The 27,850-nt window shown below is 42.0% G+C and overlaps 1 protein-coding gene across 9 annotated transcripts in view; it reads left to right on the forward strand.

Annotated features, from left to right (window-relative positions):
* The window catches only part of USP54 (ubiquitin specific peptidase 54), a 167,257-nt gene that overhangs the window by 69,078 nt on the left and 70,329 nt on the right, over nt 1–27,850 (forward strand). For all 9 annotated transcript variants that reach the window (XM_060694164.2, XM_087872318.1, XM_034435269.3 and 6 more), the window contains 3 exons: nt 15,752–15,886; nt 16,788–16,901; nt 17,019–17,101. In XM_060694164.2, coding sequence (XP_060550147.2) covers nt 15,752–15,886; nt 16,788–16,901; nt 17,019–17,101 — 332 coding nt within the window. The remainder of the gene's footprint in view (nt 1–15,751; nt 15,887–16,787; nt 16,902–17,018; nt 17,102–27,850) is intronic.

The raw sequence follows: 27,850 nt of genomic DNA on the forward strand, positions 1-27,850 counted from the left end.
GAGCAGCTCTCTGTGCTCTCCACTGGCTTTTTCTTCCCCTTTGCTAGCGCAGCACAATGAAATGTAGCAGCCATGAGCTGCGCTTTGCTCCAAGTCTCATCCGGAAAGCTCTGTGCAGAGACAAGCACTTGTTTCCCTCTGCCGCCCACAGTGCTTAGAGGAAAGCACAGCTCATGGCTGCTAAACCACCTCTGGTGTCCCCCTTCGCTCGTGCAGCACAGCGAAATGTAGCAGCCATGAGCTGCGCCTCTAAGTCAAATCCGGAAAGATATGGCTGGGGAGGGGTGCCTCCATCTGCAGGCTCAGGGCAGGGGGCTCAGCTGCAGCCCAGACGAGCCGAGGAACTGCGGGGAGCCTCCTGTGTGTTGCACCCCCTCCCAGCCTTCGCCTGTGCCTCCGTGCCGCCAGCATCTCCTGAACCCGCCGCTGTTGGAGCCGCAACAGGAACGGGGGCAGCCCGGTAAACTGGGCGTCCCAAAACAGCACGGAAGCGTGGGGCGAAGGCTGGGAGGGAGGTGCAACATGCAGGTAACTCCCCGCAGTTCCTCGGCTCGTCTGGGCTGCAGCTGAATCCGCTGCCCTGAGCTGGTGGAATGGGTTGTAACCACAAGGAAGGCCTGTCAGAGGTGAGAAGGGGTGCTTTTCGGCCAGGAAGGGCAATGGAGGGAAAGCCGAGACGACTACCGCCACCCCACTGCATCCCGACGTGGATATGCGGCCGGAGTGTCAAAAAAAAAAAGTGTCAAAAAGTCCCAGAAATTTTAGCCACCTTTTCGGTGGGTGTGGCTTGGGGGGGGTCATGTGACTGAGTTTAGTTTAATTTTTAGTTTTTAAGTTGATGATCTCACCCAGCGGCTTCACATAAATGTTAAACAGGAGGGGCGAGAGGACTGACCCTTGTGGCACCCCACAAGTGTGGAACCTCGGGGTCGACCTCTGCCCCCCCTGCGTATGGTCAGAGAGGAAGGAGGAGAACCACCGTAACACGGTGCCCCCCACTCCCACCCCCTCTAGCTGATGCAGCATGATACCATGATCGATGGTATCAAAAGCCGCTGAGAGATCTAGGAGAACCAGGACAAAGGAGCAACCCCTGTCCTGGGCCCTCCAGAGATCATCGACCAATGTGATCAATGCCGTTTCCGTGCTGTAACCCGTTCTGAAGCCCGACTGGCACGGATCTAGATAGGCGGCTTCATCCAGGAACCAAGGAAGCTGTCTCGCTACCATATTCTCGATAACCTTCGCCACGAAGCGGAGGTTGGAGACCGGATGATAATTAGCTAATACAGCCAGGTCCAGGGAAGGCTTCTTGAGGAAGGGCCTCTTTCAGGGCGGATGGGAAGACGCCCTCACTCAACGAAGCGTTGATAATCTCCTGAAACCAGCCTCGTGTAACCTCCCGGGAGGCCAGCACCAACCAGGAGGGACACCGGTCCAATAAACATGTGGTAGCATTAAGCCTCCCCAGAATCCTGTCCACGTCCTCGGGAGTCACAGGATCAAACTCCTCCCAGATAACATTCTCAAGATTCACCTCCATCATCCCGTCCGAGGCTACCCAGTTGGAGTCCAGGCCGCCCCGAATCTGAGCGATTTTATCATGAAGATATTGCACAAAATCCTCAGCTCTACCCTGCAAGGGATCCTCCCTTGCTCCTACCTGCGTGGAGTGTGTGAGTGATGTCATATTGGCCACGCCCAATCAGTCACGCCCCCCACCTAGTCACACCCACAGAACCAGTAGTAAAAAAATTTAGAACCCACCACTGGGAACATGGATGGGTGAATAATGTAGTATCCAGATTTTTTTCACAGATACAGGTAGTCCTCAAGTTACAACCGTAATGGAGCTTTCCCATTGCAGACATAAATTGTAACAGTCACAAAGGAGATCAGACATGACTGAATTTACAACCTTTCTTGCAGCAGTCATTTAAATGAACATTGTGGTCATAAGCAACTGCTGCAGTCATTAAGAGAATGCAATGGTCATTAACCAAACCAATTCTTGCTATGTGGTTGGTTTTGCCAAAAACTGGAAATAATTGTTAGTTTTCAGCAAAATCACTGTAAAATGTTTTCATATGTTCATGGGATGATGCAAAAGGCCATGAATTCATCTGGTTATCAAGCGCCAAAAATACAATCATATGACCCTGGGGCGACTTTCAGAACTTCGAATCTCTGTCAAGTAGTATGCATCAGAACTCCAGTCATAAGTTGAGGAATACCTGTACATGGCTGACCAATCTTTTCTTGGAAATTTCTGGTGATACTCACTAGATCATGAGGCAGGCTTTCACAATGAGGACATTCCCCTTTGTGGGATCTTTTCTCATTAGTTCTTCTCTGCTTCCAGTTAGCCATTTCCCCAGGTTGCTGTAAGGATTCCTGCACTGGAAAAGGGGTTGGACCAGGGGTGAAATGCTCCCGGTTCGGACCGGCTCGGGCGAGTAGGTAGCGATGGCAGCGGGCAGTTTGGAGAACCGGTAGCAAAAATCCCTGCGCGATCATCAGAGCGTTTTTCTTTTAAATGGCTCTGACGATCCAAGCTCTGACGATCCCAGCTGAGTTGCCTGATAACTGGTAGCAAACCCGGGGTGTGTGGGTTTGCTTGCTTACCAGCTTGCTTACCTTAGCTGCTGGTCACAACGCCTTGCTGTAATCCCTGCAATCCATTGCATCAGCAAGCAACTGAATCTCCCTGCCTGCAATCAAGCTCATCGGTGAGCAGCTCTATCTGCCTGCCTTGTACCTTCTATTGCAGGGGTCTCCAACCTTGGCAACTTTAAGACTTGTGGAGTTCAACTCCCAGAATTCCTGGCTGAGGAATTCTGGGAGTTGAAGTCCACAAGTCTTAAAGTTGCCAAGGTTGGAGACCCCTGTTCTATTGGGTAAGTTTTTTCCCCTTTGGGAGCTTTAAAAAAAAACAGTTAATTGGGGTTTTTTTAGTTTTTCTTTTTTTAGACCTAGTCATTTAAAGTTTAGGAAGTTTTAAATTTAGCTGCTTTTATATAGAAATAAAAATAAATTAAAATAAAATAATATTTGTGCAGCTTTCTGAGATTTAGTGTGTTTCTGTAGTGTTTCACTCTAACTACACAAACACACAAAATCTCACAAAGCTGTATGTGGAATTTTGTGTGTAAAGTGTGAAAGTTGTTTTTTGGGGCTTTTTGTGGCTGTGTGAGGTTCCTGCTTATTGCAGGGGCCATTTTGGGTCTAGCATAGCTGCTTTTATATTGTGGGTGAGCCAGTTGTGTTGTGTTGTGTGTGTGTAAAGTGTGAAAGTTGTTTTTTTGGGGGGCTTTTTGTGGCTGTGTGAGGTTCCTGCTTGTTGCAGGGGCCATTTTGGGTCTAGCACAGCTGCTTTTATATTGTGGGTGAGCCAGTTGTGTTGTGTTGTATTTTGTAGGTTAAAAAAGGGCAAAGAAGTAACATTGACTTGGCCACGCCCACCTGACCACCCCGCCCCGCCCACCCAGCCCCCCTGACCATCAAGCCACGCCCACTAATTAAGCCACGCCCACACAACCGGTAGCAAAAAATTTTAGATTTCACCCCTGGGTTGGACTATATGGAAGATCCTTCCCAACCCTCAGATTCCACATGTAATTTATGAGGAAATAAAAAACTGGAGTAAATACTGCTTTGTTTTTATCTGTCAGTTCTCTTTTGTTTAACTTTTAGAGTTTTCTGAGAGTTGTGATCTCTTACAGAAAGCCTGTTTTGAGTGAAAATGTTTCCTTAGTCTTTCAAGTAGTTTATAAAAGCTGACATTTAAAGGCAGTTGTTAAGTTAATTATTGTTTTATATTACAGTAACTTGCTTTCGAATTATAAATAAAACTTGAGAACCCATAAGTGAAAAAATATTTTCTCCTTCAGTCCCCCACTCTCCTTGTTGTTCATCAATATATAAAGTGGCTGTTCTTATATGTGCAAACGTTATTTATATTTTGAATATCTTATTCCTCAATATTAATCTTACATTCTCCAATGGTTAATTGTCTTACTTATATTGCTTACTTATATACATGTACCCATACTAGTTTCAGTCCACAACTTGCCATAACCATAACCAGTTAGTTATTCAGATAAAGTGTGCTTGCATTACTGTCATCTGAGTTATAACATTGCCAATAAACACAAACATGAATTTTCGTTCTTTATTTAAGTCAATGCTCTTAATGACTGTAGGAGCTCATAATAAGTTTTTTATCTGTTCCCGTGTTGACATCTGTTGAGCATAATCCTTGCATTTTTTTACCAAACTGATGAATAAATTTTATTGGGAGCTTGTTTATTTTTGCTCATGGAATGGGTAGGGGAAAACTTGCCAGTGGAACAAAACAAGTCACAAAGAATTTGTTTGCTTTTAGGGATTGTGGTGCCAGGATGTAGGACAGGGGATGTTTTGTTGTGACTAGAGAAGAATGAAGCCTTCATTTGTAGATTCTAATAGTGCCTCTGTCTTACAGGATTTTCATATGACAAAAGATGGAAGAATTAATTTTCAGGATTGAAAGTTTGCTTTCTGAGATGAAAAATGAGATTCTTAGTGTTTGGTCTGATAAAGGACAAAAAAATACTGTTTCGGTTTTGGTGAAAAACCCATAGCCATTTTACAATATAAGAACTAGAAGAGATACACTTCGTAATTTCTTCCCTCTTACACACCATTTCTGATTCGCATATTACATGCTTAAATCATTAAAAATACTAGCTACATACAAACGTGAACCGTATTTTCCACTTATGGAACATAATTGTATGAAGTACTCCTTAGTAATTTGGGTTACTGAATTAATAAATAGGCTTCCCTTTGGCCAAAAGCCTCATAAATTCTTCTTCTATTTCTTTCTGTTACTTAAATCCTATTACTTATCATTTATCAATGTTGCTATCAGCTATCTGTGTTGATAAAATAAATTTATTTTCTTGAGAAAAGCCAAATAAAAATACTACTCATATATAATTATAGTATTGTCTTGAGTCTATTTATTTATTTTATAAAATTTGTATGCCGCCCTATCTCCAAGGACTCAAATGTCTATAGTTAAGACATTTACAAAATAATATAAAGTACATGAGGAGGGGGGGGACAGCAGTGTCTATGGACAGATTAATTTAGATACTTATGAAAACATCAAAGTCAGTCCATTTCATAAAAATCTACACCAGTATCTAACAATCTGAAAACAAGATGCTACATTCCTATGGAATAAATTAGACAATAACTCCTGGCTGACAAACTCACTTATTCATCCACACAAATACGGAATACATAAATCATAAAGACCTGCACAAATGCCTAAACAGAAGGTCTGAAGCTTCAAATCAAGGCTGAATTAATAATGTGATTATATTGGAAGCTAGTGCATTAGAAGAGAAGTTTGAAAAAAGCATGGAATGTTGAAAATTTGTTTGGATTTAAGCAAGAACGGAAATGGAAGCTCAACCACATCTGGTATAGTAGTACAACCATTAAATAATCAGGCTATGAACCAAGGACCAGGGGATCTGGCACACATTTGGAATAGAAATTGCTTTTTTAAAATTATTATTCCCTCATGAATGTCTTATTATGAGTGTATCAGCCATCGAGTTCCTGGCCAACAAGTGGGAAAACAAAATGTGTTTGTCCAAAAGGTCAAAAACAGCTGAAAAATCTAGGTGATTGGCTGGAAACAAAAGAGTTGTGTGTATGTAGATTAGTAATGCCCTTGGAGTGTCAAAAATTTGGAAAATACCAAAAGTTGACAATGCTAGCTTGTCACATGGCTCCCCTACAAACAGAAAACAACCCTTCCCCACTCATCCCAAGCAATGGTGACAGTGGTACCGAGGCTGGGCCTAAAGTAAGATCCAGGCTCAACTTCAGACCTAGTGTCACAACTGCCATTAAAAAAAGCCACCTCACATAATTCAAGGAACACAAGCCTTTGTGGAACGGTATGATTGCCCCTCTGGCTCAGCACTCCCCAGGGTCTACCATGTACTGCTTACTTTCAGGCCACGTTCTCTCTCTGTTGACAGGCCCCTGTGGCCTTCCTGAAATTGTTATCGATTGCACAAGGCCTTTGTTCTTGAAGCAGCTTCAAATAATACTCTTTCACAGGCTCTGTAGCCTCTAAAAATCAAAGCTTCTCAGCCTATCCTTCAATATCCAGGTGTTTTGTAGCAGTTACTGACTAGCTGCAATGTAGTCCCTGGTGTAGGGTGACTTCAGGCTATAACAAGGCAAGAAAATGCCCCTGAGGGACAGGAGGAAAAGCTGCTACCAAGACTATGAGCAGATAGAAGAAATTTGAGTCTAGGGTAGACTGTAACTGTAGAACTAGAAAACATTTCCGATAAGACCCTTCCTACTTCTCACAAAGATAAAGGGATGGAGAAGGGAAGCACATTCAGACTTTTAAGATTCTGTTACTATATCTCTACAAATTAATATTGGCCTGCATGATTTTGGTTTCCTAGTCTGGTCTATGTTCAATGGCTGACACAGGCAGATGGGTACACTTCCATTCTCCATCATAGTGGAGACAGCAGCCAGGAATGGGTTGTACTTGTCTGTTCAGTTGAAGGACTGAGTCTGTTAAATTGCAAGCTCCGCCCTCGTTGCTAGGGCCTTCCAGCTTTTGACTCAGTGCTTCAGACTGGATGGAAGTGGCAAGTTTTTTCTCTCTGATCCTTCCTGGATGTTTTTTTGCCATAATTGAGATATTCTATCAAAACCTTCTCTGAATTGTGTGTGTTACCGGCTGACTCCCGACTGTGGTTGAATTGCCGGGGAGTTTCCCGCCGCCTTGGGGCTTTGGTTCCAGCCATGAGCAGGGAACTGTCAGCTGCCCGGTCGACGGAGTCAATGTCGGCCTGTGCCTTGCGCTCCGTTGAATTATAGGCATTCCAGAGCAGTAGTGGAGTTGAGCGCTCCCAGAGAAGCTGAGAGATCGAACTGTGGAGCTTCCCCTATCATTGGGGAAGTTGCTTGTAGGAGCTTTGCGCTCCTGGAGGGGCTGATTGGGCAGCCACTTTACATCTACATGCCGCCTGATAGATAGAACAGATCGGTGGAGCTTCGTGCTTCCGTTTGCCAGCTCTTTTCCTTGGCAGCAGCCCACGCTTCCCCACGAGCCGCGGAAAGCACCATAGGAACTTTGCGCTCCACCTGTATTGGCAGCGGGTTGCCAAAATTACAGGAGCATCACACTCCATTGTTGAGACAGCCGCCATTTTGGGGCTTCATGCTTCATGGGCTATACTGTCACCATCTTAACAGAGTTAGTGCTCTCTGACCTAAATGGCCTTCAATCGGGAGCTTCAGCTCTATTAACCATCAGAGCTTTGTGCTCAGGAGCTTAGCATTCCAAAGTTTGGAAGACCGCTGAGGAGCTTCGCGTTCCATGGGAAAGTCACCTGTCATTTCTGGAGTTTTCACACTCGTGATTGAAACGCAGCAGTGAGAGACTCCAAAGCATGCAACACGCAACCCACGGACATACTGGTAGGAGTCACGCTCCAGGGGTTTTTGGGCGGTCTCACCAGATTGCTTTGAGGTTAAAGCGACAGTGACTGGCCGATTTATTCTAGCCCCGCTGCTTATTTTACTGGCCATTTGTGAGACCTTCACGGGATTAGAATCTAACCCACCCAGTCATGCCTAAGATCTTGTGTAAATCCCGCAGAGGTGGGAACTCAGAAGTGACCAAAATGGCCGACTCTCACTCTGCAGACAGCTATCCTACATCAACCAGAACTGGCAGATGTGACAGCACTTCCAAGGTTACCCAAAAAGATGAAAGGCACAGGGATCAGGCCCTTCAAAAAATTTACAACAGGGCCAGTAAGGTCACGACTTCTGGGTCAAAATACTAAGATGATCCCTGTACGTCAGCCGCACCCCACCATTACAGAAGCCCACTAGGGGGTACCCCAGACCAGGTTTCCCTCCAGGATTTCTCCTTGCCACTGACCACGGCTGACATATGGCGGTCTGTTGCCACCCCTCCATTATCACCTAAGGCAGCGATGGCTAACCTTTTTGCCATCGTGTGCCAGGACTGTGAGGCAGGGGAGGTTTGCGCCTGCATGTGCCCACACCCATAATTCTATGCACTCTGCCCAGTGCATGCGTGCGCAAGCCCCCACCCCCGCTTCTGGCACGTGATGGCCCGGTAGACTTGTTTTTCTTTCTCACCTGGCTCCAGATCCTCTCTGTGCATCTGGGGAGGGCGAAAACAGCCTTCCCCACCCGCTCGGAGGCCCTCCGGAAGCCTGAAATGGCCCATTTCCCAACTCCTGGTTGGAGAGGAAGTGACGTTTTTTGCTGTCCCCAGCCTCCAGACCCTCTCTAGGAGTCTAGGGTCTAGACTGGGCCCTCCCCAGATACATAGAGAGGATCTGGAGCCAGGTGAGAAAGAAAACTCCCCCCCCAGGCCCTCCAGAGGCAGGAAACAGCCTGTTTCCCTACTTCTGGTAGGCCCAGAAGGCCCAAAAATCAGATGGCCAGCGTGCGCATGTGTGCCAGAGCTGAGCTGACGTGTCCACTGATATGGCTACGTGTGCCATAGGTTCGCCATCACAGGCGCCTGAGCAATCTTCCCAGGCGGACCCTCAATCCATAGCTGACTTTTCAATCTTGGGGCAATCATTGATGCAATTGAGGGCAAGGTATATTTGTCCCAGGAGCGGCAGGACAGCCTCAGGGACCTAGCTAGTTGAGTCCAGTGAGAGCATAGAGTGCTCTTAGTCCTGCTATCATAGCTCCTGGGCAAAATGGTGTCAGCCATTTCCATCACACCATGGGCACGTCTCCATGCTAGAGACCTTCAATTATTCCTTTTGCCTTTTCAGAGGACGGGCAGAAGCAACTAGCCAGCCAGAGTCTAAGTTTCCAACCAAGTCCTCAGGTCCCTCAACTGGTGGAGATCACCGGACATTTCCAAAGGTCGCTTTTTCCATGAACCACAGCATCTAGTGGTGACAACAGACACCAGTTGCATCGGTTGGGGGGCGCACTTTCAATCCCAAGTGGCTCAAGGCAAGTGGAGTCCCCTCGATTTGCAGGACAACATCAACTATCTGGAACTCCGAGCTGTGTATCTGGCCCTGCTTCACTTTCAGCAGTCAGTCTCGAACAAAGACGTGTTGGTGCTAAACGACAATGTTGCCGCAAAGGCGCATATAAATCATCAATGGGGTACCAGGTCCAAATCTCTGATGTTGGAGGCCAGGAGACTGGGCCTTTGGGCAGAATCACATCTGCGCTCCTTGACAGTGGAGCACATCTCTGGGGTGTCCAATGTGCAGGCGGACTGGCTCAGCCGGACAGTTATTGACCATGCAGAGTGGCACCTGCACCCATCCCTTTTTCGGGAGTTGACAGAACGTTTCAGCATCCCGGAGGTGGACTTATTTGCCACCCCAGAGAATACACAGCTCCAAAAAATTTTCTCATGGTTTCCAGCTCAAGGAGTGGAGGAAGTCGATGCTCTCCGCACCCCATGGCCACTGGGACTCCTTTATGCATTTCCTCCTGTTCCCCTACTTCCATAGTGGTTCGGAAAATCCTGCTTCTGGCACTACATTGGCCCAGGAGATCTTGATTTGCCGATCTCAAGACTCTTTCAGTGGCCCCACCCTGGAGGATCCCTCAGAGCGTGACTTCACTCAGCCAGGGGTCATTGGTCCACCCAGACCCTCATTGGTCCACCCGGACCCAACTGACCACCTGACGTTTGAGTGGAGCGCTCTGAGAAGGGACAACTTCTCCTCCAGGGTCATTAGGGCCATTCAGGCTTCCCGGAAGCCTTCCACAGAACGTATATACTCTGCAACCTGGAGAACCTTTTGTATTTGGTGCACCAAGTCAGACATACCTCCCCTCACAGCCTCAATAGCCCAGGTCCTGGACTTCCTTCAGGATGGTCTAGATAGTGGGCTGTTGCCCAAAAACCATTAGGAGGTAGGTGGCGGCTCTTGCATCTGTGTTGACTTGTGGTTCCCTTGAATCTCTTTCTTAACATCCCACAATCAGGAGATTCTTTAAAGGAGCATCAAAGGATGCCCACCAGTGGTACACAGGTACCCAACCTGGGACCTGTCCATTGTATTGAAATCCCTTACGGGAACACCTTATGAACCTTTACGCTCTGGTCTGGTCTCCCTTTTCACATCACTTCTGTATTTCCGACACGTCGAGTCTGTTTCTTCATCTTCGTCAAAAGCTGGAAGGCCTTAGCAACGAGGGCAGAGCTTGCAATTTAACAGACTCAGCCCTTCAACTGAACAGACGAGTACAACCCATGCTGTCTCCACTCAATGAGAAGGTGCCTCTCAGGTAAGTCCAACGCCCCTTTTATTTCCTTGTGATTACTAATCCCAGAAACTCAATACATCTGAAAAAAAGGTACTCCATTTAGCATAAAGAATTATTAGCAATGAAAGCTGCCTTTGAAACCTGGTGCCATATGCTGGAAAGTAAAAAAATCCATAACTACCTACCAGAATCTTGAGCATCTTTAGAAAACAGGAAATGAATCAAGGCAAATTTGGTAGTTGCTCTTCTCTCATTTTAATTTTAAATTTTATACATTGCAAGTAACCAAAAACAAACATGCCAATGCCCTCTCCAAGAAGCCAAAATTTGAATGTTTCAACAGACATTCTGCCTGCCAAAAAATATGCTGCTACCAACAGTGGATCTGTTTTGGAAATTACAGGAACAGCAACATCACCATCAGAAGGAAATTGAGGCCACACCTGGCAAACATCGGACATTGGACTGGAACATACTACAATTCCAAGGCCTTATTTTTGCCATTGTAATACATATTTCTTAATTCCATTCCATACTTTTAACATAATTATTTTGAAATAACACATAGTTCATATTAGTCATGTAACAACTAGATATTTTACTTTGTTCTCAATTAATTCTTTTTGAACTTCCATCGTTATATTTTTGTTAACATCTTCATTTTCTCTTTATTTTATTCCAACCAGCACATCAAAATTATTTATTTCTATTCCTTCCATAGGATTTTCCAAAATTAAACCAGGCTATCAGAAAATGTCCTTAATTTGTGTACTTCTTTTTTTCACATCAGCTGTTTTCTCATCATGTCCTATGTCTATGTTCAAAACTCCAAGGGCCACAATGGATAACAGTGGTGAAAGCAGGCATCCTTGTCTTGTTCCTTTTTTTCTTTCATGAGGTTTAGTCAATTCCCTGTTAATTATAATTTGTGCCCTTTTAAGTACTTACTGATTTCATCAATATAGTAATTTCCCCAAATCCATATGGTCAAAGAAGTCAATTTAGTCATCTCATCAAGTTCACCAGTCTTTCCATCTTCCTATTAGTTTGTTTAGTTTTTTATTTTTCTTTAAAATAAAAAGAATCCAGAAGCGTCGTGGCAAGACTGGTTGGGAAAACACCAGGCCCTAATGAGCCTGGCGAAAACTCAGCCAGACGAACCGCTGTCGGGGGGGTCTTTGGACCGGAATTGTCCTGTAGGGACAGTGAAGAAGGAGAGGCATCTCGGTTGGCTAAAGAGGAACAGGCAAGTTCCTCGAAAAGCCAGAGAAAACTCTTAGATCTGACGGCAGGGGGGGGCAGAGGACATTGCGAACCGCCATGAAGCTGGGGCATCCAGAATAAGAATTGTGCAGGAGCGAAGATTTGAGTGGAGTTTTGGTACTGGGTGAGTGACTGGCCAATTCACAGGTAATAAAGGAAAAAATTGGAAAATTTTAAAGTTACCCTGTGTGAAAACAGCAGCTAAATAACGTTGGGGGGATATAATTGATAGAGAAGAGAGAAAGCAGAAGTGAAAGCACTAAGCCCAAAACGGAATTGGATACTTAAATGTGGATATAGAATTTGGAGAGACTAAATTGACTATAAGAAAAGAAACCCAAAAGAAAATACCTTTGGAACAGTATAGGATATAAACTGTTTAGAAAATTTTGAACTTTAAAAGAAGATTAAAAAATGAAGAAAAGCCTACAATAGAAAAGCCTGTCTAAAGATTTCAAATTGAATTTGAACTGGAATGTAAAGTTGGAATTCGGACTTTGTAAATTTGGATTGGACTATAAACTGATTTGGTGCATATAAAGGTAAAAAAGAAGAAGGAGAAAAATTTAAACCAGTAAAGATTGCTAAAGCTGATTGCAAACAAAATGGATACTTTTTAAATTAGTGATTGGAATTGTGGATTATAGAGAGACATCTTCAGGAGAAACAAGATCATTACAACACTAAATTTTTGGTCTGGAAAAACCTCTGAATTTTGAAAGGAATAACAACAGTGAGGGAACCTTGAACATTGAAAGCGATAACAGCTGAACTAAGGAGGATTTGTTTGTCTGCAAGCGGCTTGACTTTAATGATTAAAAAAGGAGGATTACAACACAACTTTAAATTGGAATAATATTAACTCAGAAAGAACAAAATGGTGCAGGAACTTAAGGAAATGATGAGAATGATGTACTTATCACTGAAAATGGAAATAAGGGAAATTACTATGATGTTGCATGGAAAACAGAAATCTGATGAAAAGAGCGGAGAATAGAAAGAATATAAAAACATTAAATGATTACACTGGGATTAACAGTGGAAATACAAGAAAGAAGGAAAAGGGATGGAAAACAATGGGAAATATAGGGCAAAATAGAACAGCTTATGATTTTAAAATACAAAAAGATTATATTGGGATTAACAATGGAAAGATAAGAAAAAGGGAAAAGAGATGGGAAATAATGGGAAATATAGGACAAAATAGGAGAACAGAATTTTAAAGCACAAAAGAAAAGGGGAAAGAAAAATAAAAATAGAAAGGGAGAAAGGGAGAAAGAAATGAAAGAGGAATATGTTGTATACATTTTGAATTGAAATATGAATCGAAGTAAAATTTATAGATGAACTGAATGTTAGAAAAAAGATGAAATTGTGATACTAATTAAGTAATTTAAAATAATGGAAAATTATGGATGTACGAATGAAATGAAATAAGATTTAGAAATATGTTTTATTTAAAATTAGAGAAATTGTAATGATTGGAATATTTTTTATTGTATTGTTGGAGCTTATAAATATTTTTAATTGCATATTTGAATTAATTAGACTGGTGAAAAGAGATGATTAAGATGTGGTTTGAAGAGTAAATATATACTTTTGACAAAGTATTTGAAAATTAGAGATAAGATTTAAGGAAGCAGTACTAAATAAGTAACTGATTTTTATTAAGATGTTGAAGTGTATTATTTGGAATAAGATCTAAGGAATGTATGTTATAAAATGTTTTGATTTATCATTTTGATATGAAATAAATGATTGTAATATTAGGAACTATGTTAAAGGAGATTTCAAATTTAAGTGGTTTAATATTGAGAGGAAGGGAAAAATGAGATTTGGTTAAGATTAGAGATAGGATGAATTGCTAATATTGATTTTAGAAAAAGAAAAAGAAAAGGGAAAAAAAGAAAAATAGAGAGAATAAATACTATGGCAAAAAGGGAATATATAAATTGTGTTGAAATGACTAAAAATTGTTTAAATTTGTGAACTGGCCAATACTCTGTTCAGAAAAAATATATTGTATGTGTGTCTGTGTTTCAAAAAATAAAAAAACCTTTTATAAATAATAATAATAATAATAATAATAATAATAATAATAATAATAATAATAATAATAAACAAATCTGCAGATAATAGTAAATTGGGTGCAATGTGTAATACCCTAAAAGACAGAAATGCAATTCAAGGACTACTGACTGGTTAAAAAAGTAGAATGAATAATATATATAAGCAATGTGGTCTGACTCAAGACAAGTGCAAGTTGAGGCACTTTGAAGTATAGTACCCAAATTATAGGAAGGCTAGTTCTTTTTTATTATGCTCTCATCTTTCAAACCTTAATGCTTTTTAACTTACCAATGAACTGGGGGAAGGGAAGGGGGAATTAGAATGCTGAGAATGTGTGCATGGATCAGGGGTGAAATGCTCCCGGTTCAGACTGGCTCAGGCGAGTAGGTAGCAATGGCAGCGGGCAGTTCGGAGAACCGGTAGCAAAAATCCCTGCCCTCGCCCCCCATGCCCAGATGAGCCGCACGATCATCAGAGCCTTTTTTTTCTTTTAAATGGCTCTGACGATCCAAGCTCTGACGATCCCAGCTGAGTTGCCTGCTAATCAGTAGCAAAAATCCCCCCTCCCCCCCTCAGCTTGCTTACCTTAGCTGTTGGTCGCAACGCCTTGGTGTAATCCCTGCAATCCATTGCATCAGCAAGCAACTGAATCTCCCTGCCTGCAATCAAGCAGGCAGGGAGTTGTGGACTTCAATTCCCAGAATTCCTCAGCCAGCAAAGCAAAGCTGGCTGAGGAATTCTGGGAGTTGAAGTCTACAAGTCTTAAAGTTGCCAAGGTTGGAGACCCCTGTTCTATTGGGTAAGTTTTTTTCCCCTTTGGGAGCTTTAAAAAATAGTTAATTGGGGTTTTTTTTAGTTATTCTTTTTTTAGACCTAGCATTTAAAGTTTAGGAAGTTTTAAATTTAGCTGCTTTTATATAAAAATAAAAATAAATAAAAATAAAATAATATTTGTGCAGCTTTCTGAGATTTAGTGTGTTTCTGTAGTGTTTCACTCTAACTACACAAACACACAAAATCTCACAAAGCTGTATGTGAAATTTTGTGTATAAAGTGTAAAAGTTGTTTTTTTGGGCTTTTTGTGGCTGTGTGAGGTTCTTGCTTGTTGCAGGGGCCATTTTGGGTCTAGCATAGCTGCTTTTATATTGTGGGTGAGCCAGTTGTGTTTGTTGTGTGTGTGTAAAGTGTGAAAGTTGTTTTTTGGGGGGGGCTTTTTGTGACTGTGTGAGGTTCCTGCTTGTTGCAGGGGCCATTTTGGGTCTAGCACAGCTGCTTTTATATTGTGGGTGAGCCAGTTGTGTTGTGTTGTGTTTTGTAGGTTAAAAAAGGGCAAAGAAGTGACATTGACTTGGCCACGCTCACCTGACCAACAAGCCATGCCCACCCAGTCACCTTATTAACAAGCCCCACCCACTAATTAAGCCCCGCCCACAGAACCGGTAGCAAAAAAAAATTAGATTTCACCCCTGGCGTGGATCATGAGAGCCTGGCAACCATCAAGGTCACCATAGCAAGAGATGGACTGTTCCCATAACAAAAGGACATCTCATAATTGGACAATGTGATCACCCAGGGGTGGGGAGAAGAAGAAACTATTGTTTAACTAGGCAAGCATTTGTGCGGAAAAACCAGAGCTGGTTTTGATTCTTCAGTACCAAAATGGTGTATCCAATAATGTTTTACTTTGGGGAATTTAAAGCTCCCAGGACTGTTTCCTTATTTTGGGTTCACTAGTCGGACAGTTGACATGCATTGTAAGGGCTCCATGTTGACTACTGTCGCCTGTTCTGCATAACACAATTAAAGGACTAGAGAAACTAGAATAAAGAAGGGCATTGGGTTTCATAAGATTAGAAACAGAATCCTGTGAAGGAATTAAAGGAATTGTATATATTTGGCCTTAGTAAAACATCTATGTTAGCTTAAGTATCTCAAGGGATCTTCTACATAGATAGTAAATAGCTATGCTCCATTCTCCCAGAATGGCAAGAGTAGTCTATTGTTAACAGTTTGGCAAACATACTTACTTTTGGCTCTTTATCGGTATGGTAGAAATAATTTGAGCACTTTAAAATTTCTGTTTTTATCCAACTAGGGTATCTTTAACCAGTTCCAGTGCAGCAATGACAAAGTGTTACCTTCTGATGCTCTTCGTAGTGCTCTTGCAAAGACCTTTCAAGATGAGCAGCGTTTCCAGCTGGGCATTATGGATGATGCTGCAGAATGCTTTGTGAGTATAAAAGTGGTAGAAAGTTGATGAATCCTAAAAAACAATTTGAGGAAGCAACAAATACTGAAGCTCCTCCCCCCAAAAACCAAACTTGGTTTTTTTTACTAATCATATTGATGTATTTTCCTTGTTCTCCTTCTTTGTTTTCTTTTTTCTTGGTTATTTTATTGTTCCATTTTACTTTCATTTTGTTTAATCTTCCTTTTTATTTCTTCGGAATTTTTTTGGTTGTGAACTGCCTAGAGTAGCCCTTGGCGAGATAGGTGGCAAGCAACAAATAACAACACCCCCCCCCCACACACACACAGTGAGGCACTACCTTGATATGATTGTGGGGCTTGTGTGTTCTGAGGAAAACGAGAGCTATGGCAGAGGTTCAGCCATACTGGATGGTCTTATCAAAGGAGTCAGACAAAGAGTGTCTCTCCCATAAAAAATATGGTGAGACGTAAATTACAGAAATCCATAACCAGCTTGGTTGCCCAGGTTAACAAGGATCACACTAGATGTTGGAGTTCCTGGACCTCCAATTGGCCTTAGGACTCAGGATTGTTGGTGAGCAACCAGGGCCAACAGCTGCAAAACTATTGGAAGAAAAGATGTTTACCCATCGCAAATATACAGTGATTGAAAACGAAGAAATAATGATCTGTTATTACAGATCAAGTCCTACAAGAAGAGGATATTTCAAACAAATGCACCAGTTCTGGAAAGAACAACATCCAGAATCAGAAAGAACAAAATGGAGGCTAGCAGATCAACATTGATTTATAATACAAAACTCCTAGTTTTTAAATGAATTTTAGAAAGTTTCGAAGCAAATTTCATACAACTCTAAATGATAAATTTAAATTATTTAATATTAACTCTAATTTCCTTTTTCCTGTTTTCCTGGATGTAGGAGAACCTCTTAATGAGGATTCATTTCCACATTGCAGATGAATCTAAAGAAGATATCTGCACTGCCCCACATTGTATTTCACATCAGAAATTTGCAATGACCTTGTTTGAACAGGTACAGAAAAACAACAATTCTAAGTTATATTAATCCTGAAATGAAGAAATAGACTTGGAAATGAGCAAAAGAATATTTTCTTCTGTTAATATCTAATCATTTATTTATCTGATTTAGTGTGTCTGTACCAGTTGTGGTGCTACTTCTGATCCATTGCCCTTCATCCAGATGGTGCATTATATCTCAACTACTTCACTCTGGTGAGTCTCAAGCTTTTTGCAAAAAAAGAAATTCCTTGGTTTAATTTCCCCCCTTTTTTCTACTTGAATGAGATAGATAGTACATTGATATTTTGGTATGTATTATCAGCCTTCCTAGGTAAACCAGACAGGACACACAAACAGATTAGCTAATTCTCCTTTATTGTAAGGCTACATTAACATAATCTTGCAAGTCTGAAAGTACAACTCTCCTGTGGTTTCATTTACAACCTGAGAATTTATGAGTATGTTGTTTCCCTGGAGCAAAAATCAAAGATTTTACTGAGAACCCTACACAATAACTCTACAGATTACTACTCTTTTCTTCTCCTACACATGGGGACCAATGACACAATAATGAATCTAAAAACAATAATAAGAGATTATGAACAGCTAGGGAAGAAGGTTAAAGAATTAGGAGCATAAATGGAGGTTTCATCTATAATTCCAACAAAAGGCCAATATCCAATGAGAGAGAGCAAAGTATTTTAGAAATGAACCACTGGCTTAAAAACTGGTGTCGTCAAGAGAATTTTGGTTTTGTAGTCCATGGTCTGCCTTACCTACATGAAGGGCTACTGGCAAGGGATGGAGTGAACCTGACAAGAATTGGAAAGAATATATTTGGAAAACAACTGGGTCATCTTATCAGAAGGGCTTTAAAATAAAATGGAGGGGGGGAGGGAGGGAGGCCATCTTCAAAACCTTTAGAACCTAATTCCAAGCAAAAACAACTAGATAACCAATCATATAAGGAGGCAGAGAGTAAATAGAACAAGAAAGAAAGGAAAAACACAATGAAGTAGAGAATGATGGAAAGGATGGAAAACCCATTTACAAAGTAGGAGATATAACAATTATACCCCCAAATATAAGGAATACAGGTAGTCCTCGACGTACAACCTAAATTGAGCCCAAAATGTGTTGTTAAGTGAGACATCTGTTAAGTGGGTTTTGCCCCATTTTATGACCTTTCTTGCCACAGTTGTTAAGTGAATCACTGAAATTCTTAAATTAGGAACACAGTTGTTAAGTGAATCCGGCTTTCCCATTGACTTTGCTTCTCAGAAGTTTGCAAAAGGGGATCATGTGATCCCGGGACTCTGCAATGGTCATAAGTATGAACCAGTCACCAGACATCTGAATTTTGATCATGTGACCATGGGGATCCTGCAAAGGTTGTAACTCTGAAAAACTGACATGTCACTTTTTTCAGTTCACTTGTAACTTTGAATGGTCACTAAATGAACTATTGTAAATCAAGGGCTATCTGTGAATCCAAGACCCACAAAGGGCTTAAATGCCTATATACAAATGCTCAAAAGTTAGGGAACAAACAGGGTGAACTTGAAGTACTAGTACATGATGGTAAATATTATTATTTTATTTTATTTTATTTTATTTTATTTTATTTTATTTATTTTATTTTATTTTATTTTATTTTATTTTATTTTATTTTATTTTATTTTATTTTATTTTATTTTATTTTATTTTATTTTATTTATTTTTGAATTTGTATACCGCCCTTCTCCCTAAGGACTCATGGTGGTGTACAGCCACATAAAAACATAGAGTACAAATATTAAAATACCATTAAAAGATATATATAAATTTGGCCCCATAATTAAAAACAGTAACAAACCAATTAAAACATTTAAAAAGTGTTAGGCCAGCCCGGCTTGCTGGAAAAAGAAAGTTTTAAGGGCACGGCGGAAGGCACCGAGGTCTTGGATTCTCCTTATCTCTGGGGGCAGCTGATTCCAGAGGGTAAGTGCTCCCACAGAGAAGGCCCTCCCCCTGGGGGTCACCAGCCTGCATTGTTTGGCTGATGGCACCCCGAGGAGGCCCTCTCTATGGGAGCGCACAGGTCGATGGGAGGCCGTCGGTGGCAGCAGGCGGTCTCGAAGATAACTAGGTCTTATGCCATGGAGCGCTTTAAAGGTGATAACTAACACCTTGAAGCGCACCCAGAAGACCACTGAGCCAGTGCAGCTCACGCAGGAGAGGTGTTATATGTGAGCGCCAGGTAGCTCCCGTGACTACCCGCGCGGCCGCATTCTGGACCAGTTGGAGCCTCCAGGTGCCCTTCAAGGGGAGCCCCATGTAGAGAGCATTGCAGTAGTCCAGGCGAGAGGTGACGAGGGCATGAGTGACTGTGCACAGGGCATCCCGATCAAGAAAGGGCCGCAACTGGACTTCCGGGTTGCTGTTTGCCGCTGCCAGACGTTCCTTTGGGATCGTCAGCTTCCATCGCCTGTTAGAGCCGCCTTCACAACGGAATGGCGGCTCGAAAAAACTCCGTTTCCATGAGGAAACGGAGATAGAGCCGGCAGGGGTGGGTAGAACTCTCTGCGGAGTCCCAAAAGTTTTTTTTTTACTTTTGGGACGGAGCGGATGAGATGCCCCGTATCCCCAGCCGCCGCTCCGGGCTTTGGGAGACCTCTGCCGATGCAGAGCCAGGCGTCAAAAGCAAGCCTGCAAATTTAACAGACTACTCAAAGAAAATGTGAGCTGGACCTGTAATATTGAACTGCAAGTATTTTACTGATTTTTTTTTTTAAAAAAAATTACTTAAGAGAGAGGAGGAAAAGAAAGAGGAAAAAAAAAAAGAAGCCTTTTAAAATGGCGTTGGCTGGAGGAGAGGCTGAAAGGGAAGTCTTTCCGTTTTCTATTACTACAATGTAGCGGAATAAATACCACTGGCTACATTTGTAGACAAAACTTTGCACCTGTGTCTTTTTCTCTTTTTTTTTCCCTTGGAGACCTGATATTGTTGTTGATTGGAAAGAAGTCCTTTTTTTTTTTTTTTCTTTCTTGCTTTTTTTTTAACAAAGCCTGCCTGGGCGGAAACATGGCACTGAGACTCATAAAGTTAGATAAACAAGAAGGGGGGGGGATCCCCCCACCAACAACTTAAAGGAACAAGTCTTAATTCTTCAGTCTCAGAAACCTGACTTTAATATAATAGAATTTTTTATAGAGGAGATTGAAAGAAGGGAGGAGATTGTGAATCAGCAATTTGAAAAATTTAAGCAGGAAATTAAAGAATTGGTGAAATCTAACTTTGATTTTTTGGAGAAAAAACTCTCAAAAGTGGTTAATGGTTTTACAGGATTTATGAAACAGTTGGACACAAATACTATTGTACTAGAGTCTAAAATGGAAGAAATTCAAGATAAATTGGACAATAGAATTCAAAAAATTGAAAATGATTTGACAAACACTCAGGATAATAGCTTAGAAGAAAAACCTAAAATGGATGCTGATCAAAAGTATGGTAAGGCAGAAAATCTGCAACAGAAGATTGAAAAAGAGATGTTAATGGTACAATATAATTTTACAGAATATGCGATAAGATTAAGAGGTTTGCAGGAAAATAATAGAGATGATTTAAGGAAAATATCTTCTGAATTTCTAGCTGGGATTCTAAAGGTTCAACCTGACGAAGTGTTTTGTAGGATTGACAGAGTTTATCGAATCAACTCCTGGATTGCTAAGCAAAGGCAATGGCCTAGAGATGTGGTGATTTATTTTACAGATAAGGAGATTAGGAATAATATCGTTCAAAACTCCTTCAATTCTAATTTGCAATTGTATGGAAGAAAGATTTGGATTTACAAGGAACTCCCACCTAAGATATTGATGGAAAGGAAGAAATTTGGTTTTCTGGTGAATGAGTTAAAAAAGAGAAATATCTCCTACAGGTGGGACGCCCCAGTGGGTATTATATTTAGATACCAAGGAGAAAGATATCAGCTAAATACTGTTGAAAGAGCGGAAGAATTTTATCAAAATAGGTTGAAAATGAACTTAACATCTCCAGGTATAATACAGGATAAGCAGAAGGAGCCGGAAATAAAGGTAAAATATCGAATTACAGAGACTGTACCAGATGAATTGCCTTTGGATTTATTGGATACCCCAGCTGGACTATCTACAAATTTGAGAGAAGAGGCATCTAATCTTAATGTGATGACTTATCAAGGCAAGGATAAATATGGAAACCAATTAGGGGATATACAAGGGATAAAAAAGAAATATGAGATACAAAAGCAAAACCAACAAGACCAATCTACAAAGCAGAATAAAAACCGACCAGATGATACACACTTTATAGAAAGGGAACCAGGATGGAAACCAAACCCACAAAAAGAAAAGAAAAAAAGAAATAGGTGGCATAAAAACAGAAATTTCTAATCAGGCAACAGTGAAGCCAGTGATTTTAAAATATGAACGATTATGTGTAAACACAGAAGAGGCGACGTATTGGTTAATATCATCCTGAGGTTTGTGGCAGATCTCTGCATGGCCGTAATCTGGGGACGTGAAACGAGCCTTAAACTGATGGATTTGAATTATCCATTTTGGAATTTCTTTTTGTGTTGATAAACATATTATATTATCTTGAATCACAAGGCAAGAGAATTATGCTGGGGTATGCAGAAGATCGGGTTGTTACCCACTACGATGATGGGAATTAATAATCCTGATGAAACCCACAATTATTACTATATGGAATATAATTATAATGTCACTCGGGTGGTTGTTTTTACTTTTATACATATAAGAAGATATTTACTACTGATGGGGGCAGATATGACTGAAGATCCTGAATAAACTGTTGCACCAGTAAGCTATGTTACCCGATTATGGATGTTGGTTCTACCAATCCAGTGGAAAGACCTCAAAGAAGATACTATATGGATTATAAATTTAAAGTCATTGTCTTTTCTTTTTTTTTATTTAGATATAATGGAAAATATAGACATATATTTTTAAGAAGTGTGGGCAGTGAATCAAAGATGTTAAGAAATGTTGTCTATGGCAATTTTGTATGATAGTGGGTGAATAAGCTATTTAGTAGATTGATTAGTCTAAGAAAAGGGATTTTTAAGTGTTATATTTAGGGGAGTGGAGGAAATGGATAGAGTGGAATAAATCTTAAACTAGATTTTATGGGGAAGGCCGCTTTGGAATGTTATAGTAATATATATAGAAGATTAAATGTTAAAGTAGGACTTATCGTATAGTTTTAAAGTGGAGAAGTTATTTTATAATGTCATAGTATAATGTCTTTTTTTTTCCTTTCTTTTCTCTTTTTTGATATATATGGATAAAGGCGGATGTTATAATATTAATAATATTTTTAGTAAGTAAAGGTCAATATCTAGAGGAGGGAGTAAGTAATCTGTTATGAATTAGGTTTTTTTTTGTTATGAAGAAGTCACAGGGGGGGATGGGTGGGGAGGGGGGTTAGGGAGGGGGAGGGAGAGGGGGAAAAAAAGGGGGAAAAATTTGTATTTGAAAACTTTTTCAATAAAAAAAAAAAAAAAAAAAAAGAAAGGGCCGCAACTGGCGGATCAGGCGAATCTGACAAAAAGTCCCCCTGGCAACAGCCGTCAGATGTTCCTCCAAGGACAGCTGCGCCTTCAGGAGGACTCCCAGTTTGCGAGCCCTCTCCGAAGGAGCCAAAGACTCGCCCCCAATAGTCAGTGATGGAGTCAACTGACTATATCAGGATGCCGGGAACCACAGCCACTCAGTCTTGGAAGGGTTGAGCTTGAGCCTGTTTCTCCCCATCCAGATCCGCACAGCCTCCAGGCATCGGGACATCACTTCAAGGGCATTGTTGGGGTGGCCTGAGGTGGAGATGTACAGCTGGGTGTCATCAGCGTACTGATGGTACTTCACCCCAAAGCCACAGATGATTTCACCCAGCGGCTTCACATAAATGTTGAACAGAAGGGGCGAGAGGACCAACCCCTGAGGCACTCCTCATATAAGAGGCCTCGAGGTCGATCTCTGCCCCCCTGCCAACACGAACTGTGACCGGTCTGAGAGAAAGGAGGAGAACCACCGTAGCACGGTGCCCCCCCATCCCCAACTCCTCCAACCGGTGCAGCATGATACCATGGTCGATGGTATTAAAAGCCGCTGAGAGGTCTAACAGGGCCAGAACAGAGGAATAACCCCTGTCCCAAGCCCTCCAGAGATCATCGACCAACGCGACCAATGCCGTTTCCGTGCTGTGCCCGGGCCTGAAACCCGACTGGAACGGATCTAGATAAGACGTTTCCTCCAGGTACTGTGGAAACTGTTGCGTGACCACACTCTCGACAACCTTTGCCACAAAGCGAAGGTTGGAGACAGGACAGTAGTTGGCTAATACTGCCGGGTCCAGGGAAGGCTTCTTGAGGAGACGCCTCACCACCGCCTCTTTCAAGGCCGTGGGAAAGTAACCCTCACTCAACAAAGCGTTAATAATTTCCTGGAGCCAGCCTCGTGTAACCTCCCGGGAAGCCAGTACTAACCAGGAGGGACACGGGTCCAGTAAACATGTGGCCTCACTAAGTCTCCCCAGAATCCTGTCCACGTCATCAGGGGTCACAGAGTCAAACTCTTCCCAGATAATATTCTCAAGACTATTCCTCGCCACCCTGCCCGAATCTACCCAGTCAGAGTCCAAATCCCCCCGGATCTGAGCGATTTTGTCATACAGATATTGTCCGAAATCCTCGGCCCTGCCTTCCAGGGGATCCTCCCGCACTCTCGGGTGGAGAAGGGAGCGGGTCACCCTGAACAGGGCGGCCGGACGATTCTCTGATGACGCAATAAGAACGGAAAAGTAATTAAACTTTGCCGCCTTTATCGCCACTAGGTAGGTCTTAATATGTGACCTTACCAGTGTTCGGTCAGATTCAGCGAGACTGGCCCTCCAACCACTCTCCAGGCATCTTTTCCGGCGCTTCATCTCCCTCAGCTCCTCGGTAAACAGGGAGCCGCGAGGGATCGGCACCGGATCAGAGGCCGCAAAGGCACAACTCGATCCAAGGCCCCACCAGCCGCCTGATTCCAGCACACTCTAGACTTGATTTTTGTCTCTGGCCAGTGGTTGAGTGATCTTGTTATAGGGGATATAGACATGGAACCCTTGTCATGGTCAGATCACTCACTCCTTCGTCTGGACCTTCGTACCGCTACACCCCGCCGCAGGGAGGCGGTCCCAATTAGATGGGTCCGCCCCAGGCGCCTGATGGATCCTGATAGGTTCCAGACGGAGCTTGGGCCAATTCCTGATGATCTGGCACACAACTCGGCCGAGGACCTGGTAGCTGCCTGGGATCAGGCGGCTGGTGGGGCCTTGGATCGAGTTGTGCCTTGTGCCGCCACCCACCCACCCCGCCCCTCCCCTGGGCCCTCAGCTGATGGAATGCTCTGAAGTCTGGTGGGCACATCTCAACTAGAGGGACCCCTCCCTCCGGGCCCAACCAGGTCTCCGTAATACCCGCCAGGTCCGCTCCCCCCTCTTGAATAAGATCGTAAATGAGGGGGGCCTTATTTACCACAGACCTGGCGTTGCACAGCATTAGCCGGAGGCCCAGGTCCTGAGTAACTGTGCCCCCTAGTATCTGAGAGGAGCCTTGGGGACCGGGGCGCGCCATTGCTCTCAAGTAGCGAGTGCGCACCCCCGACACATGATATGGTCCCCTGCTCCCGACATATCTGCCCCTCCCATCCACTGTGCTGATGGTACATCCCTCATTAAGATAGCCCGCCATCCCCTCCCCAATCCCTCATCCAGCACCCTCCAAACCGTTAACCCGTGCTACGCTCGACCCCGACCTTGGTGGATTACCCCCCCCATCCTCCTTGGTCACCCTTCCAGTTCCCCTTAAAAAATTATTAAAAGCCCTAATTAAAAAACCCCTCAATCCCTGCTTTGAATCATGACACGTCTCCGGGTCCCAAAACCCGTCTGCAACTATAATATAGTTGCCATTACTGAAACATGATGGGATGAAACTCATGACTGGAATGGACTGATGTAAGGATATAAACTATTCAAAAGAAATAGATCTAACAAAAGAGGAGGTGGAGTTGCATTATACATAAAAGTTCACTACATCTCTACAGAAATCCACAAAACTAAGGATGAAAACCTTCTAGAATGCATATGTGTCAATATTAAAGGAAAAAAGAATGAATTGTTATAGGAGTATATTACAGATCACCCAATGAAGCAGAAGAAATAGATGAATGTTTTGTTAAACAACTAACAAATGTGTGTAGGAAACATACCACAGTAGTAATGGAGGACTTTAACTGCCTTGATATCAACTGGAAGATAAACTTGGCAGCAAGTGGGAGATCAAACAGATTCTTAACCAACCTAGCTGACAATTTTGTCATCCAAAAGATAGAGAAGAGAACTAGAGGAAAAGCTATACTGAATCTAATTCTTACTAATAGAGAAGAAGTGATGGAGTTGAACTTTAGGTGAGTGTGACCAGGTCATATTGAAATTTACTATAATGCAAACACAAGCAATAGAACTGTTAGAGTGTGTGTAAAAAGTATTTGTTGCTTGTGCAACGAGCAGAGCAGAAACACACAAGGAAGGAGATAAACGTGCAGCTCGTGTGAGAAAAATACTTTATATACAAGATAATAAGCAGTCTCGGTGTAGGTAAAACAGTCCAAGGTCATAAACAGTAATATCCGTCCAGTAAGTATCTTCCCTTACCAAAGCAAACAGACTTCAGTAACTCTCGGTATACAGTACCATATAACACTCCAGTCTAACACCAATCAGCAGAAAGACGCAGGAAGCAACAGGAGCAATCAGGAAAACAAATAACACTTCTCTGCGCTGCTTATGTATGCACTGTAGCCTAATTACAGGGTTCAGCAAACCCTCATTACGTGGCTCAGTTGTTTCTTAAAGAAACAGATATATTGCCTGACCAACAAGTTAGGAGTAAGCTACAAGCTGAACCTAACATTCTCCCCATTGGGCAGGACAATATACACAATAGATACAGAAACAAAAATACACATCCAAATCATACATTGTACAGTGGTATCAGTTACATTTCAGATTCTTAATCCAAATCTTTCACAACAATTGGTGTGTTTAATGGCACCTTGCGCTTTGGTACAATTACAGCCAGTATCTTAAATTTTAAAAGAGCTGATTTTAACAAACTCAGAGAAGAGCCTAAGAAAAATTTCATGGATGAAAATCTTAAAGGGAAAAACAACTCGAGAAGCATGGGAAACTGAAAAATATGATCATAAAAGCCCAGTGCAACACAATTCCACTGAAAAAGAAAAACAAGAAATCCAAGAAGAAACCAGCATGGCTGCACAAATATCTCGCTGATAAACTAAAAGACAAAAAGGACAAGTACAAAATATGGAAAGAGGGACATATAACTAAGGCAGAATATTAGCAGATAGCCCGAATCTGCAAAGATGAAGTCAAGAAACAAAGGCCCAGAATGAACAAAGACTTGCAACAAAAGTCAAAGATAATAAAAAAAAAGTTTCTTTCAACATACAAATAACAAGGAAAAAACTCAAGGAAACAATGGGTCCACCTAAAAGAGAAGATGGTAAGGAAGTAACAGGTAGCAGAGAGAAAGCAGAACTGCTTCATTCATTCTTTGTATTAGTCTTCACGCAAAAAGAAACTGTAGCCCAACCTACCAAAAATTTAACTGTAAAAGAAAGACTAGAAATAAAAATTAAAATAAGCAACAAAATGGTTATAAAACACCTGTTTGATCTTGACAAATATAAATCACCTGACAGATTACATCCCAGAGTTCTGAAGGAATTGGCAGATGTTAGCTCAAAATCATTACACTATATCTTTCAAAAATCCTGGAACAACAGGGAATTACCTGAGGATTAGAAAAGAGCTGATGTGGTTCCCACCTTCAAAAAAGGGGGAAAAACAGACCCAGGAACTTACAGACAAATCAGCCTAATATCAATACCTGGAAAGATACTGGAAAAGATAATATATTAAAAAAAACCAGATCCACGAACATTTAGAAACAAATAAAGTTACAACTAGCAGCCAGCACAGGTTTGTTAAAAACAGATCATGCAAAACCAATCTTTTTTCATTTTTTGACAAAGTGACTAAGAGAAATGCTGTGACAAAGTAGATCAGAGAAATGCTGTGGACATAGTATATTTAGACTTCAGCAAGGCATTTGGCAAAATAGACTACAACCTACTTGGTAAGCTAGAAAAATGTGGGATAGACAACATCAAGACCGGATGGATTTGTAACTGGCTGACAAACTGGCTGTACTCAATGAGTAGTCCTTAATGGTACTACATCTACATAAAGAGAAGTAAGCAATGGGGTACCACAAGGTTCCGTCTTAGGCCCAGTACTCTTCAGTATTTTCATAAATGACTTAAATGAGAGAATAGAAGGGGAACTCATCAAATTTGCAGATGACATTAAGCTGGCTGGAATAGCCAACACCCCAGAAGACAGATCCAAAAAGATCTTGACAGACTTCAACACTGGACTCTATCCAACAAGTGAAATTTAATGTGGAGAAAAGTAAGGTTTTATACCTGGGCAGTAAAAACCAAAGGTACAAGTACAGCTTAGGTGAAACCTGGCTCAAAAACCGTAACTGTGAGAGGGGCCTTGGAGTCCTAGTGGACAATTACTTAAACATGAGTCAGCAGTGTGTGGCATCAGCCAAAAAACTAATACAATCCTTGGTTAAACAGAGGCATAGAATCAAAATCTCGTGAAATATTAGTACTGCTTTATAAAGCCTTAGGAAGGCCACACCTGGGATATTGGATCCAATTTTGGTCATCACATTACAAAAAAAAATTGAGACTTTGGAAAAAGTGCAAAAAAGAGCAACTAAGATGATTAAAGGCCTGTGTTGTGGCCCACCAGCTGCCAACGGAGCTGGCGGCAGACTCGGA

The sequence above is a fragment of the Pantherophis guttatus genome, chromosome 6 (assembly GCF_059756535.1).
Source record: "Pantherophis guttatus breed Tessera chromosome 6, ASM5975653v1, whole genome shotgun sequence".
Lineage (NCBI taxonomy): Eukaryota > Metazoa > Chordata > Lepidosauria > Squamata > Colubridae > Pantherophis > Pantherophis guttatus.